Source organism: Saccopteryx leptura, chromosome X, assembly GCF_036850995.1.
Source record: "Saccopteryx leptura isolate mSacLep1 chromosome X, mSacLep1_pri_phased_curated, whole genome shotgun sequence".
Lineage (NCBI taxonomy): Eukaryota > Metazoa > Chordata > Mammalia > Chiroptera > Emballonuridae > Saccopteryx > Saccopteryx leptura.
Window position 1 is genome coordinate 25,338,657 of NC_089516.1, and position 24,708 is coordinate 25,363,364.

A 24,708-nucleotide genomic window follows, 5' to 3' on the forward strand; every position below is an offset into this window, starting at 1 on the left:
ACAGACAGACCTCAACACATACTTAAATATATCAATAAAGCTTTAAATTTCAGCTAACTACGGTGATGAAATCAACTTTAACTTCTCGTTAAAATATACTGTTCACAAAAATTAGGGGATACTTTATCACTTCATATGATAAAAGATCCCCTAACTTTTGTGAGCAGTATATATCATGTTAGGTCTGACCAGGCGGTGGCACAGTAGATAGTGTGTCAAACTGGGACGCAGAGGACCCAGGTTCGAAATCCCAAGTCGCCAGCTTGAGCCCAAGGTCGCTGGCTTGAGCAAGGGGTCACTCGGTCTGCTGTAGCCTCCCAGGTTCAGGCACATATGAGAAAGCAATCAATGAACAACTAAGGAGCTGCAACAGAGAATCGATGCTTCTCATCTCTCTCCCTTCCTGTCTGTTTGTCCCTGTCTGTCCCTATCTCTGTCTCTCTGTCTCTGTCACACACAGAAAAAAAATAGCTTGTCAAGAGTTCAAGAATGCAGCTTCTTGTCCAAATGTATGGGTTCAAATCCTGACTGCATTGCTTCCTGTGAACTTGGTAACCATGGGAAGTCACCTAACCTTTCTGTGTTGCACCTTCCCATATGAAGGGGAAATAATAAAAAAATGCTTTATAATGCCATTTCAATACTTAAGTATGTTAATATGGATAAAATATTTAGAAGACTGTCTGACACATGGTAGAAGCCATTTACGTTCCAACTACTGTGATCATTGCCTTTCATGACTTTCTTTGGTGTAGTCCACCCCTACGTCACCTCTCACTTTATCTTTTGAGGATAGATGTGTTTGTGGTTTAGACTTTTGCTAAAGACTGGTAAATAAAAGCCATTATTATAATCACAGGAATAAAAACAGCAAAGAAATATATAACATAGACAAAAAGACAAATCAATAGAAATCATCAACAGCAAAATAATCTCATCTACGGCACCCTTTGTTGCAAAAATCATCCACGGTCCATAGAAAAAGTCTGGCCCGCCATCTGTTTTTCTAAATAAAGTTTTCTTGAATACAGCCACATTCATTCATTTATATATATTTTAGTACTATTTTGTACTCAGAGTAGAGAGAGTAGCTGCAAAAGCAACTATATGGGGTACAAAACCTAAAAGTTTGACTATCTGGTTCTTGAGAGAAAAAGTTGCTGCAGAGTCAGGTTGAAATGACTGATCTCAGCCAACACTCAGATGAGGACAAAAGAGCACCTCCAGGAGACTCAGCAGTCATACTGCCCTCCTCTCTCTCTCAAAAACATGAATTGAGGGCTCCCCACGCCCAGTCTAAAGTCCTCAGTCTGGAATCGAGCACCATTTTATTTTAGTATGAACCAGCTCACCTTTTCAAACTCCTCCCTCACCACCCCCCACCTCCCTCCTATTTCCCAGACTTCCGCTCTTGGAAAACAGACACTCACAACCCTTTGTAAATGCCGCTGGCGTACAGGTTGTCCTCTGTTTCTGAACTGTCCTTACTCTTTACCTTGGGTCCAACATGCCCTGTCCTTGAACTGTCCATTCAGATGCTCATTTTTCCAGAGCTTTCTGGGCTCAACTCTCAAGAAGAAAATAAGCTTTTCTTCCTATGACATTTCTAACATTTTTTAAGTACTTCTTCGTAATATAATTTATATCAGAGTGCAAGCTTCCTGAGGGAAGACCTGAGCACAGTCCACAGTTACAGCAACTGCAGTTCTTTATGAATCATTAGCGAGCCAGGAGAAATCAGTTGAATGATTATGAAAATTAGCCAGAAAATGAATGTTGCTGGCACTCCATTCTTGAAATACTGTGGCCTCATACTGATGGCAGGAGTGTTCAAAGAACACCTCCACATGTTGGAGGGTGCCTTGGACCCTGTAGGAGGCAATTTAAACCTTAAATACTCTCAGCATGAAAGTTCAATGAATTTAAAGGACTTCAACATGCTTTTAGGTTGTGGGTCTTTAAAGTTTAAATAACTTCCAGTCAAGGTTCAGAAGCTAGCTGGTGCAGTGTGGAAAGCCATTTAAATCTGACATGTACTTACTGCCCCACTGCCACCACCCAACATCATGAATTGTTTCAACCCATCTACTTCCCTTTGTGAGCGTTTCTACAAACTCGCTAAAACACAAAGCAAAACCCACCGGTCTACAAAGCTTGACTCTGTCAGCTCAGGCCGACATAACAGATACAGACTTAGTGGCTTCAACAACAAAAGTTTCTTTTCTCAGAACTCAGGAAGCCAGAAGATCATCAAGGTTCCAGCATGGTCAGGCTCTGATGAGAGCTCTTTTCCTGGCTTGTCACCCTGTCATCTTGTCAATGTGTCATCACACAGCAGGGAGACAGAGAGCAAGCTCGCTGATGGCACTTTTTTCTAAGGACACTAATCTCCTGATGAGGGCCTCACACTCATGACCTCATCTAAACCTTATTACCTCCCCAAGGCTCCATTACCAAATGTCATCGATTGGGGTTCGGGCTTCAGATATGGATGGTGGGGAGGGGCATAATTCAGTCCATAGGAGCCAGGCATCGCCGTCATTTCATTTGTGTGTGGTGGCATCATGGGCATTGTTGAAGGTACAGTTTTCTTTGCTTTCTTTCTTTTTTTTTTTTTTTTCCTGTATTTTTCTGAAGCCGAAAACAGGGAGAGACAGTCAGACAGACTCCTGCTTGCGCCCGACCGGGATCCACCCGGCACGCCCACCAGGGGCGACGCTCTGCCCACCAGGGGGCGATGCTCTGCCCCTCCGGGGCGTCGCTCTGTTGCGACCAGAGCCACTCTAGCGCCTGGGGCAGAGGCCGAGGAGCCATCCCCAGCGCCAGGGCCATCTTTGCTCCAGTGGAGCCTCGGCTTCGGGAGGGGAAGAGAGAGACAGAGAGGAAGGAGAGGGGGAGGGGTGGAGAAGCAGATGGGCGCTACTCCTGTGTGCCCTGGCCGGGAATCGAACCTGGGACTGCTGCACGCCAGGCCGACGCTCTACCACTGAGCCAACCGGCCAGGGCCATGCTTTCTTTTTTTTTAATTTTTTATTCTTCAGACGTTTTTATTTCCAAGGCATTTTAACAACTAGGTAGTTCCAACAACAAATACTTAATCACTCTACCATAAGCAAAACATTGTTCTCCCATTGTACTGGGTGGCTTGTACGTAATTAAAAAGAAAATATATACAATTATTAAGCACCACTTTTTGGTGTTATAGCAGATATTGTCTTCATCTAATTCTGAAAACAACAGAATTATGAATTATTATTCCCATTTTCTTGGAGAAAGACAGACTCAGAGTGGTCTGTTTGATTCCCAGGGATCACAAACCAAGAAGTTGAAGGACTAAGATTACAACACAGGATTTCCTGGAAAATTCAGAATTACCACTTGAGCTTTTTCCAGAAGGGTCTTGGAGGCCTAGCTATCCAGAGGGAAGATATCAGAAGAAGACTACCTCACAAGATGTCAGAGTAAGCCCTGGCCGGTTGGCTCAGCGGTAGAGCGTCGGCCTGGCGTGCGGGGGACCCGGGTTCGATTCCCGGCCAGGGCACATAGGAGAAGCGCCCATTTGCTTCTCCACCCCACCCCCTCTCCTTCCTCTCTGTCTCTCTCTTCCCCTCCCGCAGCCAAGGCTCCACTGGAGCAAAGATGGCTCGGGCGCTGGGGATGGCTCCTCGGCCTCTGCCCTAGGCGCTAGAGTGGCTCTAGTCGCAGCAGAGCGACGCCCCCGGAGGGGCAGAGCATCGCCCCCTGGTGGGCAGAGCGTCGCCCCCTGGTGGGCGTGCCGGGTGGATCCCGGTCGGGCGCATGCGGGAGTCTGTCTGACTGTCTCTCCCCGTTTCCAGCTTAAGAAAAGAAAAAAGAAAAAAAAAAGATGTCAGAGTAAGAATCTTTTCTCCTATACTGCAAAGGTGGTAATGGAAAAAATAGGTTCTAAATTAAAAACTGGAAATTCAACTTTCTCCTGGAGAAAGGATGTATATTTTTACCTAAACCATCACCAAGAATGTGGCAGAGAGACTGTTCCACGATGAGACGGCTGTCTGGCCAGCAAGCTGGACCCAGGCCAGAACGGAGGTCACTTTACCACAACCCCCCTTAGAGACTGTCTGATCACAATCGATGTTCATTTCGATATAAATCAGCACCCTTCCCCTGCCGGCTGCTATGTGCCGGTTCCTGGAAGAAGCCATGGTCCCGGCCTGTTCAAGCCTGTAAAGTAATTTCCTGTATCTGTAGCATTCACGTACTAGTACCTGTGACTATTCCCTCCCTTTTTACCCTGTACAATTCTGTGACACCTGCCAAGCAGCACAGAGGACATCCAGTTTCTCTTGCAGTTGCCGCAAACGCGCCTCCTATGTAACTTAACAAACACTGTTAATGACCAGACTGGAGTGGCCTGCCTTTCCTCCCTGCCCTTCACCTATGGAAGTACGGAGATTATCAGTCTCCAGGCTTTTCCCTGGGCCCGTGTGTACTAACAAAGAGATACACAGATGGTGAATCATAGAAATGTGCACTTGCAACGTATATAATTTTAATAACCAATGTCATCCTAATGTTTATTTTAGCGAGAGAGAGATGGTGGGGGACAGGCAGGGAAAGACAGGAAGCGAGACAGGTGAGAAGCATCACCTCGTAGTTGCAGCACTTTATTCATTGATTGCCTTCTCATATGTGCCTTGACCAGGAGGGGGTGTTCCAGCTGAGGCAGTGACCTCTTGCTCAAGCCACTGACCTTGGGATCAAGCCAGTGACCAGGGGGTCATGTCTATAATCCCACGCTCAAGCCAGCAATCCCGTGCTCAAGCTGGATAAGCCTGCAGTCAAGCTGGCAACCCCTTACCTCAACAAGTTTTAAAAAATAAAATAGGGGGAACTCCCAATAGTTTATCTATGGAACAATAAATTACAAATAAATAGAGAGAGAGAGACATGTATAATAAATTCCCATAGTGCGAGGGGAAACAAGGAAAGTCATATAAATTCCATTTCAGCGATGAAGAAATCGATTCTGTAAGATTAACTGACTTGCTTTAGTCACATAGCTAATGAGTGGGAGATTCTAGGCCAGGACCCATGTGTGCAGTCACAGACCCCTGTGCCCTCAAATGCATGCTCCGTGTTTCTCTTCTCCACTCTGTGTCAGGGGGACATACGGCTCCCACCATTGCTTCCTTTTACTAGGGTCTGTGCAATTGAAAGCACCAGCAGTGTACTGGAGGGCACAAGGAAGAGACAAGCCAAGGTGTTCTCTTTCTTACACCACTCTTTTTTAAAGATTTTATTTATTCACTTTGGAGAGGAGAGAGAAAGAAAGGCTGGGGTGGGGGGAGTGGGGAGCAACAACTTATAGTAGTTGCTTCTCAAATGTGTCCTAACCGGGCAAGCCCAGGGTTTCAAACTGGTGACCTCAGCATTCCAGGTCATTGCCCTATCCACAGCGAACCACAGGTCAGGCCACACACCAGTTTGGCTGGCATTTCTAGATCAGTTACACCCCAGTGTGGCTTTGGTCTCCCCTGGACGGCCCCTCCCTCCACTGGTCCAAGAGCCTGCCTGGTGTCCTGACAGGGTTAGTCCCTGTTAGCAGGCCCCGCATGTGGGGCTCTGGTACTATCCCTCCCTGCACAGTTCCTCAAGTTCCAGGGACAGTCGCAGCCTCCTGACACTGCTAGTGCTCTGTGATGCATCACCATCCCCTGCGCCGCGCCCTGCTTTCCCCCCACCGCTTTAACCAATTCCTTATACAATGTCTCCCCTCTCTGAAACACCTAGAGTGGCTTCCGTTTTCCTGACAAGACGTTGAAAAATCTTCATTTAATATTCTAAGACTATTACCAGATGCTGCTATTTGGTAACTTCTGAGTTAAGCACTGGAGGTCTAGAATTGAACAGAAATGGTTCCTGCCATTGGGAGCTGACTAGAGATACAAATATGCAAAATCAAAATTATTACAATAAAATTCTGCAAGGGTTCTAATGGAAGTATGAGTGAGGCTGAGAAATGCCTGGGCGGCTAGGTCCCCAGATAGAAAAGGTAGTTAGATGGGGGTCAAAGAATGTGGGAGTAGGCAAAGGGAAAGGAATGAAAACAGATTCTTAAGTAGAGAAAAGAACAGAGACAAAGAAACGAACGCTTGAGTCAGCGAAGAGCACGTGGAGATCAGAGTGCAGTAAATTAAAGCTCAAGCGGGGACAGTGCACTGAATATGCAGGTGGTGGTTCGTCTATGAACTGCCTGTTAGTCACCTGTGACAATGAAAGTACCCGAGTATTAATCAACGAAGTCACCAGGCAGACTGCTTCATCTGATTCCTTTGTAATGGCAAAACTTCCTTTAAAAAGGAAGCAGTGCACTGACTCCTACCCTGGCTCAGGCTCCTCATCTCCGTGTCCCTTAATATTCAACAGTTTGCACCTTGTTCTGAGTAGCAGCGGCATAGTTAAAGAAACTAACAAACGGGCTGGGAGAAAGAACTGAAGCCGGAGTTAGACAGCTGAAGATCAGAAAGAAGTTCCCAGGCCGCGCATCTCAAGAGTTATGGGCAGAGAAATGATCTAATTAAAATTGCATTTTTTCAACCAGCCCTCGGGAGGCCATGAAGAGTATGGATAAGAAAGGTGAGAGTAAAGGAAGAGAAATCAGTTAAGAATTTCATGCAGAAAATTCTCAGAGATGAAACTGGGGGAAGGGCAGTCTGGAGGATAAGGATTATAGTAAAGAGTATCGAATGGGCGTCCTTGGAGGGATTCAGTGATGTGGCTGATAACGGACTACTGTGAGCGGCTGCACAGCGCTCCCGGCCGAAGTCCGGAAGGCCCGCTTCTCAGAAACTGACGAGAACGGCACTCTCTGAAGATGCGGTCCATGCGGCAGAATCACAACTGCGATTTCAGTAACAAGTCCAGGCGAATGTCCATACCCAACAAATATGTGCATGGCACAGATACAAACATCAGGAGGGAGAATGAGCTGGAGATATTAATTTGGAAATCAGTACACATAGATTGAAGGCTGATAAAGATTAGATTAGAAATGAGAGAACCCTGCAAAAGAAAGTGTCATTAGAACAAAACAAAACCGAAATCTGTATCTTGTGGAGACTGGCATTAAAGGGAGAAGGGGAGACTGAGAAGACACAGTGAGAAAAGAAGACAAGGGAAGAGAAAAGAAACAGGACAGGACAGAACGATGTTCCGGAAGTGGGGGGAAAGGAAATTTTGGAGAAGGGGCTGGTCATCACTGCCAAGCACAGCGCGAAGGTCAAGAAGGATGAAGGACCCAAGAGCTGCCTTTGGAGCCAGCAATTAAGGAGCTCTCCGGTGACCTGGCTGAAAGCAGTTTCGGTGCTTGATGTGCAGTATGAAGGGTAAGAGAAGAATCAGAAGTAAGAGAAGAGAGGCATTTTAGTTCTCCCGAGTAAAAAATCGACTTTTGTTGTGGACCGTTAATGGCAAAAAGCCATTATAGATTCGAGGCTTGGCAGGGGGCTAAGTTCTCCCCCCTCCATCTCCATATTTGGCTTTGATGCTGAGTGTTTGCACCCACTCCACTTGTTTCCTTGGGTTGCAGGAAGCAATATACATGCCCTTCCTCTGACTCTGTTTGTTTCAGATGTTTGTAAATTTCACTAATGTATCCTGTTTTTGCCTTGGGAGAGTTCCTGTCTTAGCCTTTGATGTGCAACTTTGTATCAAGGTCCTTGATTTGCATAGGTGTATATAATAAAGCGAACTGGGGCTATGAAGCTCTCAGATGCTGCCAGGCAGTTTGAGGAGTCCTCCCGGTCCCATTGGTTTTGTTCTGACAAAGTGTGTTTCCTCAATTCCGCACCGTTATTTGGAGCTGCGCTGGTCCGCGGCAGACTTTTCTTTGCATTCAGCTATGCTTGCCATGTGTCACAGTGCTGGGAATAGGGCCCTATCTTTCCCCCATTGGCGTCCCTCTAGCCTTGCATCCTGGAGGAGTTCACTTGCCTACAACTGCCGTAGCTAGACATCCAGAGCTCTGTAGTGTCTTGAAGGACCAGCTGCCATTATAGTGCATTTCAGTCAAAACTCATCTTGGGCATCTACCACAGAGAAGTCTCCACTCCGGGTCAGGAGTAAGATATGGACCCTGGCCCAAGGAAATTTCTAGTGGGTTAAATAGGAATATGTATCAATCGTGTCAAAATGAAGCCAAAGAGGTGTCACAAGGTGGAAAAGTGGCATCATTTAGCCTACCTAGGAGCAGATGATTCCACTCACTGTGGCTGGTTTGGGGAATGGCAAGCCAAGAGTCAGGCTATGTCTGACACAGTGCCCTAGTGCACTGATTTCTAAGACATGGGCCCAACACAGCAGCATCAACATCACCTGGGAACTTGTTAGAAATTAAATTCTTGGTCACCGCCCCAAACTTACTTAGTCTGAAACTCTGGTCGGAGCAGTAATGTCTTTTTTGTTTGTTTTTGTTTTATTTTTAAGTGAGAGTAGGAGAGATACAGACTCCCGGGATCCACCCAGCAACCACCATCTAGGGCAGGGGTCTCCAAACTACGGCCCGCGGGCCGCATGCAGCCCCCTGAAGCCATTTATCTGGCTCCCGCCACACTTCCGGAAGAGGCACCTCTTTCATTGGTGGTCAGTGAGACGTCGCAAAGTGCGGCATCACTCACGTACAGTACTACTTCTGGTGACGCAGGATGCACACGTCACAGCCCCGAAAGTGTGTCATATCACTTGTTACGGCTAGCAGTGACAAATATGGAACCGGACATTGACCATCTCATTAGCCAAAGGGCCCGTAGGTCCCATTGAAATACTGGTCAGTTTGTTGATTTAAATTTACTTGTTCTTTATTTTAAATATTGTATTTGTTCCCATTTTGTTTTTTTACTTTGAAATAAGATATGTGCAGTGTGCATAGGGATTTGTTTATAGTATTTTTTATAGTCCGGCCCTCCAACGGTCTGAGGGACAGTGAACTGGCCCCCTGTGTAAAAAGTTTGGGGACCCCTGATCTAGGGCCACTGCCAACCAAGCTATTTTTAGCACCTGAGGTGAAGGCTCCATAGAGCCATCCTCAGCGTCTGGGGCCAGCATGCTCGAATTAATCAAGCCATGGTTGTGGGAGAGGAATAGAGTGAGACAGAGAGAGAGAGAGAGAGAGATAAAGGGGAGGGCAGGGTGGAGAAGCAGATGATCACTTCTCCTGTGTGCCGAGATCAGGAATCGGACCCAGGACATCCACACATCGGGTCAATACTCTACCACTGAGCCAACCAGTCAGGGCTCCATGATATTTTTTGACATGCCCTCTAGATGATTTTAATACATGCTAATGTAGAAGAAGATATGTTCTTGTACAACAGTTCTCAGAAGTTAAGGCTTATCAGAACGACCTGGAGAACTTGTAGAAGATTCCAGGGCCCACCTGCAGAGTTTCTGATTCAGCGAGTTTGGAGAGGGCCACCCACATCTGCATTTCGTTGTTTTCTTTCTTTCAATTGTATTTTGCATTGCTTTCAAGTGTACAATCATACACTTTACACAGTGTTCCCCTCAATACACTCAGTACCCTAATCTACATTTCTAGTAAGCTCCCAAGTGATGCTGTTGCTTCAAGCACTGCACTACGAGTGTTGCTGCTGCCCATGTTCTCTGCTTGCTCAGGAGGCCTCTAGAATTTATATTGCTATTCTTCCACACACATTTCCTGACTAATTCTTCACTTAAATGCCAAAATAATTATAAGAACTTGAAATGGACGGTTATGTTTTTGGAGTATCGAATGATATGGAGGTTTCTATTCTTCACCAAAACTCATTTCTGCACTAAAATAGGAGTTGATGACCTAGGTTATTTGACTCTAATACATAAAAAGCAGGACACTGCAACTATAACAAAATGGAAATTAGGAGAGTCAGCACTAGTCCTTATTTTGCAACTGAAAGTGAGTTAAACAACCTTTCTGGACCTCCAATAACCTGTAACCATGAACAAGTATGAAGTCAAGTCTCCTTACATACCAGAAGCAAAATGTTATTTTCCTGTACTGTAAACGGGGTAAAAATAGTATCACTGAGGCCAAAAACTCAAGTATTTTAGTATCAATTTGCCATAGACAATATTCAAAATTAACTCCTAGGTTGCTGGTTCAATCCTCGGTCAGGACACATACAGGAACAGCTCTGTCTCTCTATCTCTCTCCCTGCCACTCTCAAAAGATAAATGAGTAACTCTTACACACATTAATCATCTAATCAGATTCTAGAAATAAATCAAAATGTTCTAGTGTACAACTCTCAGATAATTTAGAAATCACAGTTAAAATAAATAATATAACATGAAAATAGTTTCAGCATTAATCTTATAAAATTGCAGAAAGAGAGGTCTTATCTAACGTTAATCTACCTTGCTTGCAAGGATGCAGCATGAATTAGCATTCTTGAGTCGGTGGTCATAAAAAGAAAGAAAACAAACAAATAAGATAAAAATAGACAATAAAATAATAATGGAGGTCTGCAAGCGTCTAGGCAATTTATTGTATCATTTAGTAAACATGGAGAAATGGTCAGAGCAAACAAACTTTGGACACTGTCTGCTTATATAAGAGATGATAAAGGGACTAGGTGAACTGAGGTATTTCCAAATGCCTCTATGTACCTCTGGAGGTCAAAGGTATTCACTTGTTAACATTGTACTTGAGAAAATTATCTTCACTGAGATTGCATTTATTATACTTTAAAAAGATTCAACTTGCCATTGGTTTCGCCTGGTTGATACAAAAATGTAAATAAAAGTGTTTGTGAAAAGTCTCTTAAAATAACTGCTACACGATTACAAACTAATCTTGATAAATTCCAATTAACTAGACAATAGATCTCGTTTTAACCTAAATGAGTTCTATACTTTGACAATGACCTATATGTAAAATAATATCACTGAATTTCAGAGATATTTTACTGAAAGAAATAATTACCTTGTGATCCAACATCATCTAACACTTTTCTATATCTTAGTGTAAGGAGGACATTTTAAGCAGTAAATATAACAAATGCAAAAACTGTGTAATTATTAAGGACTCAATTAAATGTACTTTAGATCATTAAGAAACTATAATGTGGTTCAAAGCTGAATTTTAAATATCTTAATAGTCGAGTAAATAACGATATCTTAATGGGTAAAATTAAAATTACTAAAGATTATTAGAATATTCATTTGTTCGTTATTAAGAAAAATTCTATGAAAAGCTAGGCAGAATTCTTAAATGCTACTGCAATATAAAATTTAAGTTGTCACAATTAGTTGAACTTTATTATTCACTTTCAACAAATATTTGTTGATTACTTATATATGTATGACATGAAGTATAAAATATAAAGAAATATAATAACAGGATTCCTTCACTGTGATTAGTGATAAGAAAATTTTACATGGGTGACATTAAGGTATATAGCAAAAAAAATGTATGTAATGTAATTTACTGGCTAAAAGTAAAGATTTTGGGAGAGCTGCATGTAAAATTGTTGATAGACTAATATTGCATACCACAAGAAGGGGCTTATGTTTTATTTTGGGGTAATTGGAATTACGAGGATCTCCAGTCAGGAGGGTCAGCTTGAAAGTGACGTTTTAGATACAAGAATTGGAGGCAGATTAATCAGAAAGAGGGGCATCTCAGCTCAGGGGGGATGAGGCTTAGGTTGTGGAGCTGGCAGTCAGAAGGATTAGGAAATGACAGAACTGATGTCACATCCCCAATAATATAATATAATTAATAATAATGGATAAGGAGTAAAGTAAGAGATCAACTGACAGACATAGAGGAGCCAGGTGGTATTTTAAAGAAATTGAGGTAATTTGTTGTTGCATTCATTAACTTTGGGATGGTGTTTATTATGTTAATGTTTTTCACCAATGGCATATGACCACCACCTCTACCTCCACGGACAGCATCATCTCAACTGCCTCCATCACCTCCACAACCTCCACCACATTCACCATAACCAGTCAACAGGAGCAATAGCTACTGCATGTGCGGAATTCTTACTACCTTTCAGGCACTGTACTGAATGCTTCTTCCTTAACCCTTACAGTTAGTATCTGTAACATAAGGACAGTGAATCTGAGGCATGGACATTTGGTAATTTGCCTGGGATCATAAGCTAGCAATTAAAACAGGCAGTAATTCTGAGTCCATGCCCTTGAGTAATTCTGATGTCAAAGTCCTTGCTTTTTCAAAAATCTACTACTACTCTTTTAGACACAAAAACAATGAATTATAACAAGTAAAATATGCTTTCCATCTACAAGTAACTGGGTTTGGCTCATTGGAGGCAACATGTGTTTGCATTTGATAAAAATAAAATTGAACCATTGCCTGAGTGCACAATTAAAAATACCCGGATCATAGCTTTAAAGATATGAGAGTGAAATTTGAGAAAGAGAGTCAGACATGGACTGTAGGATTTGGGAGTTATTCACTTAGAGCCAGACTAGAATCTATAAGTGGAGACACTTCAGATACAGAAGCTGGAAGGGGGAAAGATGGCCTTCTGAGACGCTACCACAGGAGGTAGGCAAAAGGAGGAAAACCAGTCAGGTGAAGAGTAGTTGGGGCAGAAGCAGCCACGTGGCAGAGAAGCTGATAAAGAAGATTAGGTTTAAAAGATCAGCATTCAACATTGTCAAGACAACACTTAGCGGTTCTCACAGGAAACAAGAGAGGGACACTAGCCACCATGAAGCTCTAGGTCATGTTTCCATGATACTTCTTGAAGCATTATAACATTCTGACTACATTCCACCCAGTAGGCAGTTACCACCTACTGGATTTAACTGCTCCAAATGTTTGTTCCCCTGATCTGTTTATGCAGTCTACCTTTATCAGTCTAGAGCAGGGGTCCCCAAACTACGGCCCACGGGCCACATGCGGCCCCCTGAGGCCATTTATCCGGCCCCCGCTGCACTTCCGGAAGGGGCACCTCTTTCATTGGTGGTCAGTGAGAGGAGCATAGTTCCCATTGAAATACTGGTCAGTTTGTTGATTTAAATTTACTTGTTCTTTATTTTAAATATTGTATTTGTTCCCGTTTTGTTTTTTTTTACTTTAAAATAAGATCTGTGCAGTGTGCATAGGGATTTGTTCATAGTTTTTTTTATAGTCTGGCCCTCCAATGGTCTGAGGGACAGTGAACTGGCCCCCTGTGTAAAAAGTTTGGGGACCCCTGGTCTAGAGAGTTCTGAGTGTCCATGTTGGACTGTCCAAATCAGGATGCATTTGAATGTGAAAATTGGTGCTACATATTATTATATTGGGACAAAAGGTATAATCAGAATGAATTCAGGCCAATCAAGACATAAGAGAACCTACATTATATACCTATTGAACAATCCACATCCTGCAGTCAGGCTAACTCAGTTGGAATCCTAGCTCAGGTGCTCTGGGGCTGTGTATAATAGCAACAACAGCTGTACCCATTTTGTAGCGCTACTGGGAAGAATAAAGGGTCCATGCAGGTAAAGCACTGACTGTGGTGCTGAGCACAGAACTAAACTCTCAACAACTGTTAGCTTTCATTTAAATAATATATTCTTTCTCATTCCAGGCACTTAGGAAAACTGTTGACACATATGATACGGAAGAATTAGGAGACCAAATATTTCACCACTTGCCACACTTTCCTGACAACGAAGAATCATCACATCACATTTTTCCTTACAAAATACATTCTCCAAAGAGAGGCCAAGAATAAGCTTTTGAAAACAGAGATTGGCATGAGTCAACTTGCCATTAATTTCTGCATGAGGAGACACATGAACACATTCAGAAGGGAAGGCAATTCGGTTTCCCTTTTGCCCTGGTTTGGAAGATTGGTGGAGAGCTTTTCGGTTGTTGCAAAAGATCCCCAAATCCATGTGCCCATAAGCATTGTCTGTGGGCACATATTTAACGTGGCATTAGTTTCCATGCTCCCAGGATGAATACAAAGCACATTCATTAAGAGCTTCACTGATTTGTTTGTTTGTTTTTTTACAGAGACAGAGAGAGAGTCAGAGAGAGGGATAGATAGGGACAGACAGAAATGGCGAGAGATGAGAAGCATCAATCATCAGTTTTTCATTGCGACACCTTAGTTGTTCCTTGATTGCTCTCTCATATGTGTCTTGACCACGGGGCTACAGCAGACCAAGTAACCCCTTGCCAGCGACCTTGGGTCCAAGCTGGTGAGCTTTTGCTCAAACCAGATGAGCCCGTGCTCAAACTGGAGACCTCGGGGTTTCGAACCTGGGTCCTCTGCATCCCAGTCCGGCGCTCTATCCACTGCACCACCACCCAGTCAGGCTCACTGATTTATTTTTGCCCTTATGATCTTTCTCCATCAAGGAACATTAAAATTTCAACTACTAGCATGAGTAGAGTGCTTGGAAGTTGTTGCCCTAAATAGAGTGCTAATACTCAAAGATTTTGAGAACCATCAGGCCCTGGCTGGTTGGCTCAGCAGTAGAGCGTTGGCCCAGCATGTGGATATCCTGGGTTCAATTCCCAGTCAGGGCACACTGGAGAAGTGACCATTTGCTTCTCTACCCCTCCCTTTCCCCCTCTCCCTTGCTCTTTCTGTTTCTCTCTTCTCTTCCTGCAGCCATGGCTCAGTTGGGGCAAGTTGGCCCTAGGTGCTGAGGATGGCTCCATGCCTCGACTCAGCTGGTAAAATAGCTTGGTTGCTTAGCAATGGCCTTAGATGGGCAGAGCATTGCCCCATAGGGGGCTTGCTGGGTAGATCCTGGTCGGGGCATATGTGGGAGTCTGTCTATCTGCCTTCCTACTTCTCACTTAATAAATAAATAAATAAATAAATAAAAAGAGGATCATCTGACTAAAGCGAGGTCAGCAAATATTTTCCACAAGGGGCCTGATAATAAATATTTCAGGCTTTGTGGGCCATAGAGCCTCTTTGACAATAATGCTGGCTTTGTAATTTAAAGGCACCACAGATGATACATAAATGAATGAGTGTGGCTCTGTTTCCATAAAACCTTATTTATAGATACTGATATTTGAATTTCCTAAAATTATCACCTCAGGAAATATTCTTCTTCTTTTGATTATCTTCAACCATTTAAAAATATAGAAACAGTTCTAAGCTCACGAGCCACACAGAAACTGGCAGCAAGATAGATTTAGCCCGCAGGCTTTCCTTTGTTGACCCCTGGACAAGAGGATTCACTCAGTCAGGCAGATACAATCAGGGAGAAAAGCCCATTGGTTTACTGGGGAATTATAAAAGTAGGTTAGAAGTCATAGATGAATAGAGAAACATTGAAAGTCCCAAAAAATGTATGTGAGTCAATTCTCTAGGTGTTTTTTCCTTTGCCTAAAATACCTGACACACTATTTTTAGGCATGTGTTCTTCTCTTATTTCTATACCCTTGTATAATACAAATTCTAATGTCGTGTTCCATGCTTTCTTAAACATATGCTGCTTAGAAACAAGGCAGATTTTAATGTTCTTTCTCAATCTTAAAATTATAATTGGACTGAAAATGAAATTGCACCATCTTTATAATTTTTATGCTGGTTTTGCATTTATGAGATTTTATTCCCATCATTTCAATATATCCGCTCATTTACATAATACCTAACTGATCTACAATGTCTCATTGAGAATACCCACAAAAAGATCAGTTAAAATTCTAAAACATATCAAACAAACAAACAGGAACTCTGTTCTGTAATTAATGACTCCTGATTTAGGCAGATTGAGACATTATGTTCTCGTAACTAGCAGAATGGACCTCGCCTATTATAGGTGTATTTCTTCCTCATGAAAATGTACTTTCTACAACTGGGGAAACAAAAAAGCATCTCATGCTACAGCAGCACAGAACCAGCAGGTCTTTAAAAGACAAACATGGAAAGTTTCAGGGTTAAAATGCATCCAAGGCGGTTCATCACCCATGGTTTCTTCTTTCCATCCAGAAAGCAGTATTTCCATTAGCATTCAGTTTATGTTAGGACAGAGATTGACCGGGCAAATTTTACAACTCACTTCAAAATTCTTCTAACATAATGAACATTACAGGCACCTGAGGCTTCTGGAAATATTGTTCCAAGTAAAAACACTGCCATCACAAGTCTGCTTTGCTTGAGGATAAAGCGTGGAGTAAAATCCTCTCACCTTTTCCTAATTTCGGAATCCACGATGATCTGTCTCTTCTTCTGGGGAGGTGGCGGTGGAAGTTCCTCTTGGGCATGCTTTACCAGGATGTGTTCCCTCGTAGTCACCATAGTTACTGTTTCCATTACAGTTGTCTGTGCGAGTGATGGCTGAGTGGTGGTGACAGCCTGTGAAATCTGTGAGAAGTATTGAAATAGAGGTCACACATAGCTTGAAAGACTTCCGTAAAGACTGCTTGGAGTCGTGAAGGGAAATAATGAAACTGTTCCTAGTTGTTGCTAAATCGACCTTTAGATCAAAATAGCACCAAAATGAGCCCACATCAAATCGTTTTATCTAACTTATGTTGACTGCAATTGCAAAGGAAGGTAATCTCAAAACCAGAAGTAAATTTAGTCCTTCCTTAATTTATTAGCTATGGGAAATAAAGAGGCCAAAGGAGAAAAACTTAGGGTAGCATTCTGACATTTAATGAGACATACTGTTTTTAAAGTGCTGATGACATTAAGTTAAATTTTACTAAGGTATCCCTGCACCAATTCTAGTGCCTGGCACGTTGTTAAATGTTTACGAAACAGTTTGCTGAATGCATCTTTGATTATCATACAGAGTGATCCTTTATGGCCTACACATTTTTAAACAAAATTATTCGAACTTAATAATAAATTACCTTTTATTCGAATAAGTGAAATAGCCTTTAAGATGACAAGAAAAGGTTAACAAAAAGTACCTTGTTAGTCCAGAATACATTTAAGCTGAATGTTCTTCAAATGCTAAAAATTATACCATTCTTGTTTTAAATTAGTGAATATGCTAAAATATTTGAGTTTCCAGTTACCATTAGAGAGACTTCTTGGTTTAAAAACACAATGACTTTCTGTTCAGACCTGTTAAATTTTTTTTTAGGCACAGATCATTATTTTTTGGAGCAATATGCTTTGTGGCCCAAGTCATGACAGGCCATTACCTCAGTTCATGGGCACTACAGGACAGCCAAGTCACGTAATAGTGACATAGTGAAATTCCTTCCTCCCTCCCTCCCTCCCTCCCTCCTTCCCTCTCTCCCTCCCTCCCTTCTCTCCCTTCCCTCCCTTCCTTCTTTCCTTTCTTCCCTTCCTTCCTCCCTTCCTTCCTTCACCACCCATTCTCTCACAGTCCTCTTGTTACACAGAGTGAAAAGTTCCCACTTAGGATGTTAACCATCACCCTTCTAGCAATACTAATTATTCGGAAGATCTATTTTCAAAGAGACCAAAACAGACCTGTATTGGATCCAGAAATGGGTGCTTATAGGATAGGGTTGGAGCCTAAATTAGTTTTATTGATTTTTCTGAACTTAATAAAAGATACAAAAAGAACCTGTAGTAACCTCCTTGCCTCATATCTGATGTCTGATTCCTTTGGAGAAAGGAAACCAAGGAAGCCTCAGGGTTGCCTATAGCTTCCAAATAGGCAATCGACAATAATGAAATGCTTTGTCATGATCTCATGTCTGAAAATTGCTTGTAACAAATAGCTACCCTTTGAGCATGCCATATCCTTACATATGTCAAGACCTTAGGGACTTCCATTTTGATCACACACACACACACACACACACACACACACACACACACACACACACATATTTCTTAATGAGGATGTTATAAGATACTCAGTTTCTACATGGGCCAAGCACAGGTTTTATCGTCTCTAATATATCCATAGATTCATTATTCAGAATCAATCACTTTGCTTCAAACAATTAACTACTAGTCCATTGACAAGTTATGCCAAATTAAAGCAGTTTTTTTAAAATGCTTAAAATACAACCTCAAATTTAATTGCACTCAATGCAAAATGACCGTTACATGATCAAGTTAAGTTTGCTTTGAATCAAAAAGAAAATGCAATTTTAAAATAGGGTTCTAAGAGTATTTCATTTTTTAACCATGAGCAACATTTTTTGGATATGATGATGAACTGAAGAGAATATTGTTTAGAATTTCTAATTTCATATGTGCCAGGACCATAATGCAGCAATTCTGAAAATACAAAAGCTATTTTTTACAATTATATCTAATGGAACATTTGTAGTATGGAATATTTGGCTATGAAATTAATTTCTGCAATGTTCTATTTTCTTTTTGAGATTTATTATGAAATTGGATAGATATGCCCATGGAGGGTAAAGGAAAATAGAAACATGATATACTATAAAACTGTATTTAGGAACATAGCAAAACTTACAAAACAATAATCATTTTTAATAAAATAGCAAGATACGGATCTGTAATTTTTCTATACTATATATATACACATTACTGTACTATAACTGAAAATAGTACTTCATTTCCTTTGGGATGAAGAAATAAGAAAACAAACTGCATCGACCCTGTGAATACAGGGTATAATTTGTTATATATAACAAATCAATAATTACTTTCAATACCTACTCCATATAATTAGAATAAAAACACAGTGGGTCATGTTCTAAATTTCCCCGTGGCTTGCTTTGACCATAAATGCTTAATTATATGTTAAAATCATTAAAATTATATGGCACCAAATTCTCCCATTGGCAAAAATCTATGCATCGTGTGAAAACCTGCCTTACTATGATTTTTCTCATTTAAAATTTGTTTTGAAGCCTGGGTCAACACAGAATAAGTTGAATACTGTTTCAGACTTATAGTCTTAGAGATCTGAATCTTGATTATCGCAACTCTGATAAATCTTATTTCTAAGAGCTATAATAAATACCCGGTATTTGCTAAAATTAGAGTTAATCAGATTAGTGGCCCCAAATCTAGATTTCCTGCTTTGGACATCATATTCAGTTAAAGCAATCTAAAACTGTAGAAGTTACTCAGCTGCTTAATCATAATGTTTCAATGAAATCCCAACATGTATTGACTGTGTATCACTACAGGCCACTCAGAAATGAATAAAATGGAATCTCTATTTGGGGGGATCTTACAGTACAGTAGTGAAGGTGACAATCACACAAATAATTGTGAGGTAAGGTGACTGCCACGTGAAAAAAATGTAAGTAAGAAAAATAATTGCATGCACTGAATACACAGTGATCAAGGAAGTTTCTATTTAAGTGTTACAAAAACAAATTTTCCTCAGTGAGGATCTTAAAATTAAAATGTATTTCAATGTATCAAACATTTATCCCTGTTCATAGGATCATTTATAACAGTAAGACAGAAAAGCGTAATGTTAGTAGATGCTGGATTAAATAAATTTTACTACATGCATGTGATAAAGCTTTGTATGTTTCAAATATTTATAAAGGTCGTAGGACATTGTTTATATAGTATAGTACTGAAAAAGCACGCTAGATATAAAGAGTGCTGATTCTTTTTGACAGAGAGCACAGATAATTTCTACGGTGCACTACATATTTTCAAACTCTATCTTTTCAAGCGTTCTACAATAAAACATTTTCTGCAAAATGTTGCTTTTATAATAGGAAGAAATTTCAAACTCTTTTTCTAAATTGTTTAAGTCTATTATTCCTACGTATCTCTGAAATGATACTCCTGTCACCGAGATACGTTAAAATTAGAATAAACATCTGATAAGAATGACTTACTACCTTCACTATAAATATGCACTGAACAGTGCAAGGTCAAAAGTAGAATATTTTATAATAGAGTTTGAGCTATCTTCAGCAAATTTTGATTCTAGCTAACTAAATTCTTAACTGGTTACCTTTCTCCAGTGATTATGAACATACTGAAAATTACTTTTAAATGTCCTCCTCATGGAAAGAAAATAGATTTATTTTTAAATATTGTTCCCTTCATCTGTCAATTAATTAGCCCAGTAGAAAATGGAAAATTGTTTAAAATTATGTGTCTTTAAGTCTGGAAGCTAGTTGTTCTTAGAGTGATTAAAAGGCTCGACTCTTCTCAAACTCCAGGTCTATAGTTCACATATTGTAGTATTTGGGGCAGGTAGTTACTATCTCAGAGTTTCGACTGATTTTCTGTATATGTAAGATAGGAATGAAAACACATCTCTCCCAGGATGTAGCAAACATGGCCGGCTTCATGGGTCTGTAATGTACGCGGGCACCAGGTCCCCTACTCAGAGGAAGAATGACTCCATGCTTGGTTTCATGCTCTGTTGCCACCTGTTGAAATTCTTTTTATTTTTTACTTATTCATTGTAAAGAGAGAGAAGAAAGAGAAAGAGTGTGTGTGTGTGTGTGTGTGTATGAGAGAGAGAGAGAGAGAGAGAGAGAGAGAGATAACGAGAGAGAGAGAGAAAGAGAGAGAAGAGGATGGGAGGAGCAGGAAGCATCAACTTGTACTTGCTTCCTGTATGTGCCTTGAGTAGGCAAGCCCGGGGTGTCGGATTGGTGACCTCAGCATTTCAGGCCGATGCTTTACCAGTTGTGCCACCGACAGGTTGAAATTCTTAATGTTTCAACAAGCAGCCCCATGTTTTAATCTTGCACTGGGCCCCATAAGTTATGTAGACAGTCCTGGTTACAGGAGGTAAACTATGTAGTATCTGAGGACAACAACTGCTCTCTTGATACATATTAGCAATAAAGAGTACCTCTTCTATATGTTCAGAGAAAATTCTGGAACCTCTTTGTTTTGTTTTTTCGTCATTCCCCCTGCCCTTCTTCAGTCAACCCCCAACCGACAGCTATCAGCCTGCTATGTATGAGTCTGTCTCTATTTTTGTGGTTAGTTCATTTTGTTCATTAGATTCCACATATGAGTGAAATCATATGGTACTTGTCTAAGTGAAACAAGTCAGTCAGAGACATTTTTTTTTTCTATACTAAACTTTCTAACTCAGGGTGATGCAGGCTGATTTCCAAATGTTACATTTTCTCGGTGAGAGGAAGATAGGAAAAGCCCCGTGCAGTCTCCAGATAGTTCCAGGGTACACACCTCCCTGCCATAGGAGTGCTTAATTTAGGTAGGGCTGGAGAAAACAAACTGCGCTCAAACAATACAATTCTTTCTTAGCATCTTCTCTCCTACTTGTTTAAAAATGCACACTGTGCTCTACATCTGGCCAGTTGGCTCAGTGGTAGAGCGTCGGCCTGGCGTGCAGAAGTCCCGGGTTCAATTCCCGGCCAGGGTACACAGGAGAAGCGCCCATCTGCTTCTCCACCCCCCCCTCCTTCCTCTCTGTCTCTCTCTTCCCCTCCCGCAGCCGAGGCTCCATTGGAGCAGAGATGGCCTGGGCGCTGGAGATGGCTCCTTGGCCTGTGCCCCAGGCGCTAGAGTGGCTCTGGTTTCAACAGAGCGACACCCCGGAGGGGCAGAGCATCGACCCCTGGTGGGCAGAGCGTCACCCCCTGGTGGGCGTGCGGGGTGGATCCCAGTCGGGCGCATGCCGTAGTCTGTCTGACTGCCTCCCCGTTTCCGGCTTCAGAGAAATAAAAAAAAAAAAATGCACACTATGAAGAGGAAATATATGTACATTTAAGAATATTTAAAGACAATGAAAGGACATATTTCTCTGCCAGTACTGTCTGCAATTTCTCAGGGGCAGCTAGCTGTATTTACCACCTAGTCTTACGTTATTTATTTATTTATTTATTTATACAATTAAATTTTACGGGGTGACAATGGTCAACCAGAGCACACGGATTTAGAGAAAACATCTCCAAATCACTTGCTGTATACCCATCACCCAAAGTCAGATCATCACCTGTCTTACATTTTAAATGAACTTTCTTAGTGCTGACATTTTTTTTCTTTCTGGCCTATACTGTGAGCTGCATCTTTTAATTTTTCATTGAATTATTTAAATCTTCTTGCCCTTCTAAGTTCCTTGGGGTTAAAAATTTCTACTCCTTGCCTTGCGAGATATTCCACTATTTGAACATTTTAAGAAACTTACAAAAAGAGATTTAATAATTGAAAAAACTAACAGAGATTCAAGTTATGAAGGATTAGTTACCTGGTTTATATTATCGTTTCTATTATCATTAAAATACTAACACTTGTAATAATAGCTACCAATTCCTGAGCTCTTTGCATGTCCCAGGCATTATGCTAAGTGCTTTGCATTCATAATCATATTTAAAATAGTTAGAATAGTACATGAAGGAAAGGCTTAACAAGTGGCCGCTGTCATTAGCTCACAGTGGCCCTTAGAGTAAGCATAACTAGTATTCCCGTTTTAGAGATGAGAGCTCAAATTTGCGGTACATACAACTTGTCAGTGGCCAAGCAGAGCTATAAATGCAAGTCTGTTGCTTCTCCAACTCTTAGTAGGCATGCTCACTTGCTGCCACACCTGTTCAGATGTCTGAATGGTGACCTCCCTTTAGGCAGTGTAGTTCCGTGAGTGCATATTCGTATGCACAGACACACATACATAAAGTTAGAAGATGGAAAATGTACTCAGTGATAATCTTTCAATGCCTTCTAGCCCTTGATAAGTTATAATTAAGTCTTTGCAAAAGCAATCAAATGAAATACACCTGGTTTCTTTCAAAAAATATAATCAGGTTGATAACTACGGATCAACGTTTTTCACTGTGTTTTGTATGTACATAACCTTAGCATGATCACTGGTTTTTACTAGGTATGAAGGTACTACACTTCTACAGCTTAAAACAGAAAACAGGCTGCATAATAGTAGCAAGAGCTTTTTTTTTTTTTTTTTCTTTCTTTCCTTTTTTTGTGACAGAGACAGAGAGAGAGGCAGAGACAGGGACAGACAGACAGGAAGGGAGACAGATAAGAAGCATCAATTCTTTGTTGCAGCTCCTTAGTTGTTCACTGATTGCTTTCTCATATGTGCCTTGACCAGGGGGTTACAGCAGACCAAGTTACCCCTTGCTCAAGCCAGCGACCTTGGGTCTAAGCTGGTGAGCCTTGCTCAAACCAGATGAGCCTGTGCTCAAGCCAGTGACCTTGGTGTTTCAAACCTGGGTCCTCTGCGTCCCAGTCCGATCCTCTATCCACTGCTCCGACACCTGGTCAGGCCATAGCAAAAGCTTTATCTGAGAATTGGTAGCCAGGTGTAACACCACCTCCACTGGCACGGCAGCCCGAGGCTCAAGTATCTGATGGTGGAAGGACTGACAACATTAAGCAACAGAAGTAATTTATATGCTAAACTTGATATACTTGGGGTTAAAGATCAGATGCTCACAAAGGAAGCTGAGTTACCAATCAGAATGCTCTCCCTCATGAATGAGGACAGAGAAATTCCCCAAGCTCAGTGTAGCGTACAGTCTGACAGGGAGTGCTATGAAGTTCATGCCGGCTGCTTGGTGACAAAAGTTTAACAACTGCTATCCTGTTTTGATATTTTAATAAGGCTGTATAACTTCTTGACTAGATACTGACATTGAGATCACGAGCACAATCAGAGTCAACATTCAAAGGGCTTCATAGAAGATGTCTTTCTCATACTGGAAATAAAATATTCTGTGATTATTAAGAAGGTTTATTCTACAAAACTGATCTTATATACATATTTTGTTCCTCATTTCAAATTAGTTTTCATACAAATTGACAGAAAGAAGAGATATGTTTGGGCTGCAGAATTCTTAGTAGACACAGAATTTGAGCAACTATGTGAATTAACTGCATCTGAAAAAACTCAACAAGTGATGGAATTTATTTTTCTGATTCACCGGACCTTCCTCCACACACCAGCTGACTTGAGGTAATGACACACATTCTGTACACAGGGGTGTGGATTATCAAGCATACATTTAGAAAAAAACTTAGTTCTTCATGTGTTAGTTCAGTTATTGTCAGTAGATAACAGATGTATCATATAGATGCAAAGTATTTTATCTTCATAGTGTTTTAATAAGATGCTCATGGTGAGTGAAATGCCATCATTTCCGATGTCAGTCTTTTTGAATGGGAAGATTTTATTTCCACCATCATCTTCCAGCTGACTCTGAGACTGATCTAGCATAGATAGTTGGAATCTCTTCACTAATTACTCCAGAGTTGTACATAAAATTTCAAGCAAAGAGAAACACATCATAGACATTTGGAACTGAAAGGGTACTATAAAGATCTTCCCAGCCCCAAATTTTCAGTTTAGAAATAAGGGATGAGAAAATCCAACAGCTAACTCAGTTCTAGTCTCTGAAATTTGCAGTGCCTATAGCATTTTATGTTCTTTTTGATAACGATTTCCAACATAAAACCAAGGACACAGATACACAAGGCCCAGACTTAAACACCGCGTTTCTCCAGGTATAAGACGCACTTTCCCTGAAAAATTTGTGGTCTAAAAACTGGGTGCATCTTCTACAATGGTAGATGGGTTTCTTCTACAGTTGTAGATTTTTTACTTGCACTTCTCACTTTTTCACGCTTGTTTTTGCGCTCATTGTTGAAGACAGTGCTTCGTCATCAGACACAGATGAGGACAAGCTAATGGATGGGAGTTTTGACCGTGATGAGAAGTTGTATGAATTTTATGATGAATAAAACTTGAGTTCAATAACTTTATGTAATATTTCTTTTCAAATTTCGGGCCCCTAAATTAAGGTGCGTCTTATACATGGGGAGATATGGTACTTTAGTTGGAGACTGCAAAAGGATG

At 41.2% G+C, this 24,708-nt stretch overlaps 1 protein-coding gene across 6 annotated transcripts in view; it reads right to left on the reverse strand.

Moving 5' to 3' along the window:
- Positions 1-24,708, reverse strand: part of DMD (dystrophin) — a 1,890,745-nt gene that overhangs the window by 1,596,118 nt on the left and 269,919 nt on the right. For all 6 annotated transcript variants that reach the window (XM_066356826.1, XM_066356825.1, XM_066356822.1 and 3 more), the window contains one exon: positions 16,165-16,340. In XM_066356826.1, coding sequence (XP_066212923.1) covers positions 16,165-16,340 — 176 coding nt within the window. The remainder of the gene's footprint in view (positions 1-16,164; positions 16,341-24,708) is intronic.